At 43.1% G+C, this 10,459-nt stretch overlaps 1 protein-coding gene across 1 annotated transcript in view; it reads right to left on the bottom strand.

Moving 5' to 3' along the window:
* Positions 1-3,798: 3,798 nt before the first annotated feature.
* LOC147463070 (uncharacterized) overlaps positions 3,799-10,459 on the bottom strand; it is a 55,357-nt gene continuing 48,696 nt past the window's right edge. The window contains exon 4 of the mRNA XM_086528005.1: positions 3,799-4,145. Coding sequence (XP_086384131.1) covers positions 3,929-4,145 — 217 coding nt within the window. The 3' untranslated portion in view covers positions 3,799-3,928. The remainder of the gene's footprint in view (positions 4,146-10,459) is intronic.

Here is a 10,459-nt window from a genome sequence, read left to right as displayed (position 1 = left end):
AGTGACTAGGCATGCACGGTCTACGAATAGACTCACAAAAGTGCCAGATCACTGCTAATCTAAACTTAACTGAACTGACTGAACCCTGCTGTGGTGTAGCTTGTCCACGGACACATAGGGTTGGGATGTGTCACGTGACATGCCGTCTCCTGGCATTGGCTCCTCAATTGTAGTCCGGAGTTCTCCCTCCGCGGGGTCACCTGACGAGGAGGCTTCAAGCTTTCTCACCCCAAGCTCCTCTCTTCTCCCCTCTCTCCCCCTCTCCACACTCCCTTAACGAGCATTGGAAGGTGTCCCTGGACAGAAAGCAGTGGGCGTTCAAATTCAAATCTCTCTGGCCCAAATCTTCCTCCCCCAAAAAATCAGCTCTGCTCTAGCTCATCCTTCACAAAGCAGTATGGTCTGGGACGAAGCTTAAAGATAATGGTATCACAGATGGAAGATGCCCCGAATGCAAGGGGGGCACTGAAGATCTGGCCCACTTGTTCTTGAACTGACCCTTCAATAAACCCTTTTGGGATCTAGTGTCCAGAATTCTCCAAAAGTCCTTATTTTGGAAACAGGTGTTGCTGGGGGACAGTGTAGGCCTCCCCTCTTTAATTTGGAATCACATCCGTGCAGAGTTTGTCTGGGCTATCTAGATGTAGAGGAACTTTTTTTGTTTTGAAGATACCTCACAGGTGCCTAACCCAAAATTCTTCTTAGATGAAATATCCTTACAGGAGGAGAAATTGCACATTTCCCAGTGCCGATTCTATAGAAAGAAGACCAAGTTGCTGGACCTCGCTGGCAAACTCTTTCAAGCCGCTGAGATTGAAGGCGAGGACTGCTATGTCAGAGATCAGCTTAAAGAAGAACTCAATGAAGATGTTCTTGGAAGAGCTCTGAAATCAATCCCTGGCCTGCTGGTTCAAATTAGAACAGAACTCGATGCTCTCCGGTGAAAGGATCCTGAATTCTAGTGTTGGTCTAAACCTTGAACGGCTCTCTTGATGTAATCACAAGCTCACTCCTTGAGCGAACAGATGTAATTATTTGGTTTTTCTTCTAATTTATTCTCGCCTTACATTGTTAAAAAAAAAATAAAAAAATGGCGTGCACAATATCCTGATTCCCGTTTTTGAAAAATTATGGAGTGGAGGAATCTCTTGGGGTAGGGCATGCTTATGCTCTCACCTCCTTCCCGAGTCGTAGGTAGGTCCTCGATAGGGTGGTGCTGAGGTAGATGTAGGGGAGACAGAAATCTTGCGTACTATTGATTTTATTTTAAGGAACGCGAGGTAGATGTAGTCTTTTAGGAGGTGATGTTTTCATGCTTGTGCAACTTCAGTGTCCAATGCTATAGTTCATTTTCATTTGCAACATAACTAAAATTCAATCACATCACATTCCAGTAGGATGTCAACCTCAAGGGCCAATGTGGGTTTTGATTTTGAAATATACCCCACAAAGGTACACCATTGGATCCAATCACTTCATACTTTACCCTCAAGATGAGGTGGGTTATCATATATCATATAGCACAATATTTGCATAAATTCTCACAAAAACTGTGTGGCTGAACACCACCACTCTACAAAGTGGAGAATTCACCTCTCTTATTTACTTCAAGTCTTCTTCGTGACTGAAAATGTATAATCTTCTCATGGATCAAGAAGGTGAAAGTTCTCTATGGTTTACATAAGGCTATCGAGAGGAATTTAATAAAAAATTGCTTCTTTGTGAGAGAGAAAACTAGAAAATGACATTTATATTTTAAAACAACTATTATCACAATAAAATATTATGTTTTTTTAAAAAGAAGTGTAACAATGAACTATTTCGATTACAATATACTCCAAAAGCATACAAAATAATGATTGAAAAAACACTTGGAAGCATAGTAACAAATTGAAAAAAAAAAAGTTGAAAAAGGGTGAGAAAGATTGTGTGAGACCCAATACTCAATGTCCCTCTTCAAAGAGAGAGGTACACAAATGTAAACCACAATGGTCTACAAGAAATAGTAGAAAAGAAAGTTTGTTGCCATGTGGCACTAATCAACAAGCTTTATCCAATGGTCCACAATTGCACCCAAAATGAAACCCTGTACTATGATCTTATGCAGTCCAAAAACCATTTGTGTATACATATACTTTAAGAAATGCACAAGTGAAAGATTCACCTCTTTGTTCAATATTTAGAGAGAGAGAGAGAGAGAGAGAGAGAGAGAGAGAGAGGATGCCCCCTTCAATTTTTGCAATCCTTTTTGTGGCCCAAGCTCCAAGGCGAGATGCAATGAGATGAGGATGGATTCTAGTAGTAGTAGTAAGTTTGTTCTAGTCTTTTTGTACCCAGACATGGTATCAGATTCACAATTTTGTAACAGTTCGGTCTCAAAGGTCATTTGGGCCTTTAGAAGACGTTAATATAACATTCATTTCATTTCATTTCTCTCTCTCTCTCAGATATAACACCTCAAGGGCATAGTCTCAAAATAAATGTACAAAGCCGATCACCATATATGTCTGATCCCCCACACTACAATAAATACAAAGAAAGTCTCTTAATCCAAGAGGGGGGAAAATTTCCTCATCGTGTGTCGTGAGTACAGCAAGAGGAATGTCATCCTGTGTCATCAGTACAGCAAGAGGAACATCATCTATGTATGAATTGCATGAAGATATAGTTGGACCGTAATGGGGGTCAGGAGGAATAGGTGGTATCTCCGATAAAGAAGAGCTTGTCAGAAGAGGTGGACCCTTGCACTTGTATACTTGTATGACCGGAGGAACCTCTGTTTGCCTTTGTCACTCTCATCCTCTTCTTTCTCTCTCTTCTCCTAGCTCTCTTTGCCTCTGACCTCCTAATAGTATGTGATACATCTGTTTGTCCCCTCTTGAGACATTGTGTGTTGTCTCTGCTTTGGATGCTCTATCCTTCTATTGTATCCAGCAGCCATATGTCTTGCTTTACCACAAACAAAACAATGTCTTGGTAAACCCGATGGAAAATACTCTTTGTTGCATGTCACCCCCATGGATAGTAGGGAGAGATAAATCCAGGAGGACTCTTCAAGAAAGAGGGGTTAAATAATCAACTAAGGGTGGGATGTATACACCACCGGACGGTGCACAACCATCACTCAAAACAACACCCAAACTACTCCAATCTCTATAATGTGCGGCTATAACTTTGGCTATAATCCTGGAAATCTGACAGTAAGTGCTACCCTCGCTGAGGCTAGCTAGATCCATCCCCTACTGTCATCTTTACAAATAACAATAAGCTCTGTTACTCTGTGCCAATGCTCGACTAGCCTCGTCCTATTTGTCAAACTGAACCTTGTAGCAACCTCTCCCCAAAGGAGAGACAATCACAAGCCTGGGAATAGGTGACATAAGAAAGGCAGCTTTAAGGAAGTCCAAAAAGTGTGGACGAGACGTGGCATGTTCAAAGAAATTCTAACCGTGACACCTACAAACATCGGGGGGGGGGGGGGGGGGGGGTTTCCAACTCAAGAACCCCTCTATGTAACATGCGTCCACAGGGTACTTAAAAACCCTTCTGGTAAAATGTGGACATGAATAGATTGACCCCTCTTTTTTGATGAATTAATGCCAAAAAGGACTAAAAAACACCCTCTTGTTAATGTATCTTAATAAAATTTTCAAAAATAAAAAACCCCTCCTAGTGAACTCACATGGTATATTAACATGATTATAAAGTGGAGCCCCGGTTTGTATACTATGCCAACCCACTGTCGCTTCTAGCAAGAGAAATCCCTGCAAATAGTCAACTCTCTCTCTAAGATGAACAAGCCAAAGAGGTTTTGTACTTCATATAGCCCATCACAACCAGTTTCTGTACAGGAAAAAGAGGACAAGATCTACTTTGGAATCCTGATTGTGCAGCATATGATACAAAATAGTTCAATATAAACGGACTATCAGGAACATTTTTCACCAACTAATGCACGAGGCTGATGTTGGAGTATGGATAAAGCCATACCAGTCTGCCTTACAGCTCGAACGAAAGATAAGTTGGCAGTTAGAGTGGGTGCCTGCCAGAAATCACCTGTTCCAAAGATCACCTTATTTTTCTCCTTGATCTTTCCTGTTTCAGACAAACTCCTTACTCGAGTAGACACTGCGTCTGCGACCACTCTGCAAAACAATAACCCTACCTTCAGCAACCAACAAGCTATGGCATAATCAAATTGCACAAAACTAGCACTGAGGGAGTACATTTCCTTCAGCATGATTACCCAAACAGGATTGGCATTGAACAAGCGACTAGTAATTGGGCTTGTATTTTCAGAAAAGAGAATTTCACTTAGTGAAATTAAACTTTTTATCGAGAGAGAGAAATTGAACCTGCAAATCTGCACATTCGAACATCTAGATACAGACCAGTCATGAATGATGGAATGCAAGTCGCACTTCCTCATGCACTAACTCCCTCTGCACAAACTAGCATAGCTATTTCTCAAGTCTCTATCTATATATATACCTAGATGAATCTAACAACCCAATTCACCTTTAAAGAAACTGCAAGGGTATAGACCATGGTAGTCCACACAACCATGAGCTCCATCATTAACATCTAGATACAGACCAGTCATGAATGATGGAATGCAAGTCGCACTTCCTCATGCACTAACTCCCTCTGCACAAACTAGCATAGCTATTTCTCAAGTCTCTATCTATATATATACCTAGATGAATCTAGGACAAGCCCAGATTCACTTTAAAGGAAACTGCAAGGTATAGACTCATGGTAGTCATATAACCATGAGCTCCATCATGTATAGTATTGACAAAACACCATGACATCCCCATTAATGTCATCGGTGCTGAATAGTGGGTGCAGATTTAGGTATATCCTTTACCAGATCCTCCAAAGCCATGCCCACAAACATTACTCCAACATGTACTTTTTTTTTTTCCCGAAAAAAAGATCCTTCCATTAGTTAATAAAACTGCCCATACGGCTACAATAGTGAGTAAACAAAATATGTACAATGAGGCTAAATCACAAAATAGGAGGAGGAAAGAGCCACACAGGTGGCCGATAGTGCCATATGGGCACACCTTGGACCATGGCGAAGAAGGGCCCCGAGCGCCAGATTCGCATGAAAGCCTCTCTGCGCTTCCGCATGCGATCGGAGCTGCCATGAAGTCTCTCAAACTGACCCTTGAGAGTATGAATCAACACCAACCAAAAGTCATGAACAGTCTCTGCCGGTGGGACAGGGCGAGCCTCGAAGATGCAGAAGCAACGGGCCCGTCAAATAAACCAGAGTGTCAGGCCGCAAACGAGCTCCCAACACACCTCTCTCTCACTGCACTACCCCTGGGCGTAAGCTCCATAGCAGGCTGAAGTGTAGGTCGACCCCCCTAGATCACTATCATCCTGCTGGTGGAAGATAGCTCAAACTGGAGCGCAGGGCCCGTGAGGGTGGACCAAGCAGCAGCACCCCAAGTGTACTCTCACATTGTGGAAAGAGCTGGCATCAGCCGAAGAATCTGAAGCCAAACCTGTTGTGCCATGGGGCAGTCCCACAGACAGTGATGCTGATTGGCCAAAGTATGGTCGCAAGCTGCACAAGCTGCCGAAAGGCCACTATGTACTGGCCAACTCCTCACTGTTGTAGCTCTGTGTGCAACTAGCCACTGGAACAAAGTGACTCACCTCGGCTGTCTAGAGTCCCACAACCACTCTCAAAAGCCTGACAAGAACTCAGTTGTGAGACCCTCATCCTGTCAATGAAGTGTTGTGTAACAAACTTGGACACCCCAAGTCAAGATTCTACCGCGACACAACAGAGATTCACCTCAAAATGGTTCACAAAGATGACACTGCCCGGCATAGTTCCGTGCCCAGAGGTATTGGCCCCAAAGACTGGCGCCCCTTTCGGTATTTCTTTTTATATTAATTTGTGTTCAAAGTACAAGAGAGTCGGCGGGTGCTCACTCTCAGACTGCGTCCAGATGCCCTGAGAAGTGAGGCCCAACCAACTTATTTATTGGTACAAGGGATGCCCAAAAGCAGAGCCCCAAATTCATTAACTTAAAAGCTTCTCTCTCAAAAGCATTAAGCCCCAAATGCTTTATTGCTAAAAATAATAATCCCCATAAAGCAACTGGCTCCAAAAACTGCCAAAAAGCAACAAGCGCAGTTTACGAAAATCCGTACAATTCTGCCACGTCAGCAGCATGATTTGCGGCGTTCGTACAGCTGCTACGTGTCAGTGTCAACGCAAATTGCGGTGCATTTTTCGGGGGTCAGCCAGTTGGCGCATCTCTGGAATCCTGCATGCTGCCACGTCATCAGTTTGTGACATACCCCCCTCTTGAAAGAATTGTAATCGCCCTCGATTATGCCTACAAAACAAACAGAGGCCATAAACTGTCTTAGTAGACACTGACTGTTAGTATCGACGCACTAGACACAACACATCTAGCACTTGTACAAATTGACAGTCACATCACAGGAAATCACTTGACATCACAAGACATCACATGATAAATCACATTCAAATTCATTCCAAATCTCAGACCATGATTAGTCCGCAACGTATTTAGTAATCGCATCTAGATCCAGTCGGGACCTCACAGATGCCCGATTAACTAATCCATATTGCAATCAGGTCTATACAGATTTATGAGACCGAAATGCTGCAGTCATTTCGTCTTTCATTTCCTGCACTAAAACAAGTCAATTACAAATCAATCAGTATCATTTTCATTTTCGGGAATTCCAGTTAATAAAGTCATACAGCAGAATACTGTCAGCCCAGCAGTATCCCTGAAACCCAAAGGGACATCAGTGACTCTATATCAAAAATCGGGGTAATTTGTTGACAAAGGAGCGGAGCGACTCCCAGCTTGTGCAAGCCCGCTGCACTAGATTCACCCATGTTGAAATCGGGGTTCTATCGGAGTAGACTATGCTAAACCGAATGCTTCAAGGTAAAGTTCCAAAATCTAAGGAGTATCTGCTAGGTCCTCCTCCTCCATCCACTTCGCATCCAATGCAGGATAGTTCTTGAATTTAACCAAGAACCGCTTAATCACTTTACCTTTAATCTTTCTATCTTTATGTGCCAATATCTGTTCTGGAACAAGTATCTCCTCACTTTCCTTCACTTCGGGTTGCTCATCTGGCTCCCCATCATCAAACACATCGCCTTTAAAAGGCTTCAATACACTCTCACTGAAATGCATTGTGAATCTTCCAAGTATCCGGCAGCTTCAATCTAAAGGAGACATCATTTATCTTTTCTTCGACGTTCCATCTCTTCAATCTCGAACTGAGTAGGCCGAGGTGGGCCATACTCTTCCTTTGTTTGATCATAAGAATCTTCTTCGTGATCTCCTCCCGCATTCGCAGATGCAGAAGAAGTCGATTGTTTCTTGTTGGAATCCATAAGTGCCACAAGAAAAGGATCAAATTTCCCGGTAGAAGAGAAAATCGGCCGCGCTCTAATACCACTATAACAAACTTGGACACCCCAAGTCAAGATTCTACTGCGACATAACAGAGATTCACTTCAAAACAGTTCACAAAGATGACACGGCCCGGCGTAGTTCCGTGCCCAGAGGTATTGGCCCAAAAGACTCGCGCCCCTTTCTGTATTTCTTTTTATAATCCAAAGCCACTGAATTGGCTATCTCAGACTGCCCATCTGTCTATGGGTGGAAAGAGGACGAGAACTGTTACCATGTGCCAATGTTCTCCCAGATAATCGATGGCAATGCTTTCCCAGGGACGGGAGGGTATAGGTAAAGGCAGTAGGAGTCATGGTGCCTTATGCCTGTCAAACTTGACCTTTTGGCATACCAAACAACTACGAACAAACTCGTCCACATCCTTTTTGAGCCTCAGCCAGTAAAAGTAACGCTCAACACCCTTCAAGGTGGTATCAATACTGCGGGTGGCCTAAAAAAGGTGGACAATGGCACTCTATCAAAACCTTTTCCCTCAAAGGTTGTGTAACACACAACATCGTTTTCTGCATCAAATAGCCGTTCCATATGGAATAACCTGCAACTAGCTCCCCACTCTCTATCCGGTGAAAGATATATGCAAAATCAGCATCAGTTGCATATTGATCAATCATATCTTCAAAGCTTCGATGATGTACCGCGGAAATAGCCAGAACCAAGGGCTTGCGAGACAACGTATCTGCCACTAAATTCTTTTGTCCCTGAACATGGACTATCTAGAAATGAAACTATGACAGAATGTTAGTCCATCTCATCTACTTTTCCGAAAGCTACTTCTACGACAAAAAGTAGCGTAAACTCTGATGGTTCGTGAAGACAGTAAAATCAGCTCCGAGAAGAAAATGTCGCCACTATGTAAGAGCATGGATAACGGCCAACAACTCTTTCTCGTAAATCTGTGCAACCAATTCAGGACGTGAAAACATCCTGCTCTCGTAAGCAATGACATGGCCTTCTTGGCTTTTGCAAGTCTGGCAAGGCCAAAATTGGTCCTGTTGTCAACGTTTCCTTGAGAGTTTGAAAGGTTGCAATCTTTGTCTGCCCCCAAGTAAAGGGAGCTCCTTTCTGAGTCAGCATATGCAAAAGAGAATCTATCTCTGCAAATTTCAGAATGAACCGCCTATAATATGAGCACAAGCCCAGAAAACTTTGAACTTCATGAACATTCTTCGAATCAAGCCAATCACGACTAGTCTCAATTTTGGCCGGGTCCATTTTTACCCCTTCTGTTGAGACGATGTGTCCCAAGAAGTGTATCTCAAGCAAGGAAAACTCGCTCTTTTTCGCATTTAGAATCAACTTATGCTTCCGCAGTGCCAAGAAAACCTGCAACAGGTGGTGTCTATGTTCTGCCTCATTCTTGGAGAAGACGATGATGTCATCAAAGAAAGTGCCAACAAACAATCAATACTCTCTAAAAATCCTATCCACCATACGATTGAATGTCGCTAGAGCATTCGTGAGGCCAAATGGCACGGTCCTTGGAGCATTTGTGAGGCAAAATGGCTTTGTTCATTATTTCTTCATTTTGGGCTCGGCTAACTCGGTAAGGTGGCCGGTTTGGTGGTGTACTACCAGGAATCAAATCAATCGTATGGTCTTCAAGATGTGGGGGTAGTAACTCACCTGGTAGGCCTTTAGAGAAATAGTCAGTCTGCGCATGCAGAAATTCTTGTCGTTCCTTTTCTAGATCAGACATATTTGTCCTTTGTTCATCCAGTTCTTTCAACAAAATCAAGTAAACAAAAAGACTGGATTCATTAATTTGGAAACGGCCAAAGCCGATCTTTCCTTTTCTCCCGCGCTCTTCGGGTGCTCTGGAACTCTCTGGCATGTCTTATAATTGTTCTCTGGGTGCCTTTTTGAGGCACCGTGCTGACACACGTCCATATTCTCCACATTCAAAGCACTTCCCCGTTTTGAGAAACTCGGCTCGCTGTTCCTCAGTCAGTCAGGGGCGTGAATCGTTGTTTTTCTAAAATTTCCTTCTTGTTCTGTTACCATCATTCGAATTTTGTCCGGTCCTTGTCGTCAAAGGTTGATCAGTTGGGTACGTAAGAGTACCCGAATGCATAGCAAATCCTTTCTTAGCATGTTCCATCAATTGTTGTATGGACTCGAACTCCTGCAGTAAGCAGTAATCTCGTATCTCTTTGGGTAGACCACAGCAAAATCGCTCTATCTGTTCCTTAAAATTGATCTTTTTAAAAGAAAAGGCTGGTAGGAAAGTATCCCAAAATCTTTGGCAATAAGTATCCAAAATATCTCCCTTGGTCATCCGAAGATGATTCAAGCAGTAACCACATCACGTTCGTACTCCTGAGTGAGCCAAGAGGAAGTGAAAAGCCGTTTGAATTGTAGCCACTTTGTCGATGCTTCCTTTCATAGAGGGTGGACCACCAAGTCTGTGCATTTCCTTTTAAATAAGATGCTGCCCTCCGAACCTTGGAGTGCTCTGAATAGGGCCCTCCTGAATAAGCCATGTCAAAATGTTGAATGAAGGAGAGGGCTTTGTGGGTATCTCAGAAACCTGAAACCTGAAAAAGTATCCAACTTTAGAGCTTGTCCACCCTCCTTAAAATCTTTGGTTTTCTTGCTCTCGTCCTCAAGAAAGTCATATTGGTTGGCTCCCTAAAAATGCTTCCTCTTAGGATAAAACATCGGTTCATCGAAGTCCGACCTCTCAAAAGAGGATGGAATCTCCTTCAAGCTATCTAAATAATTATGAGATCTTCGGTGGGATCTGCTTTTCTTGGCCTTCCTCTTGTTCTTTCCGTGTCTTTGGATCTTTCTTCGTTTCTTGCCCTTTCTATCCTCATCGTTGGAATCAGAAGAGAATGAGGACAAATTGAACACACCCTCGAAGTGTACACGCTTCTTTGTTTTCCGTGCATTTGCAAAAGTAGACATGTGACCCAAGTAGCCAGGGTAGTCTATTGATCGAAGATGAAGCACCTCTGAGGCTGATT

The sequence above is a fragment of the Adiantum capillus-veneris genome, chromosome 2 (assembly GCF_014529385.1).
Source record: "Adiantum capillus-veneris isolate H3 chromosome 2, ASM1452938v2, whole genome shotgun sequence".
Classification (NCBI taxonomy): domain Eukaryota; kingdom Viridiplantae; phylum Streptophyta; class Polypodiopsida; order Polypodiales; family Pteridaceae; genus Adiantum; species Adiantum capillus-veneris.
This window is presented reverse-complemented; position numbering and strand designations above follow the sequence as displayed.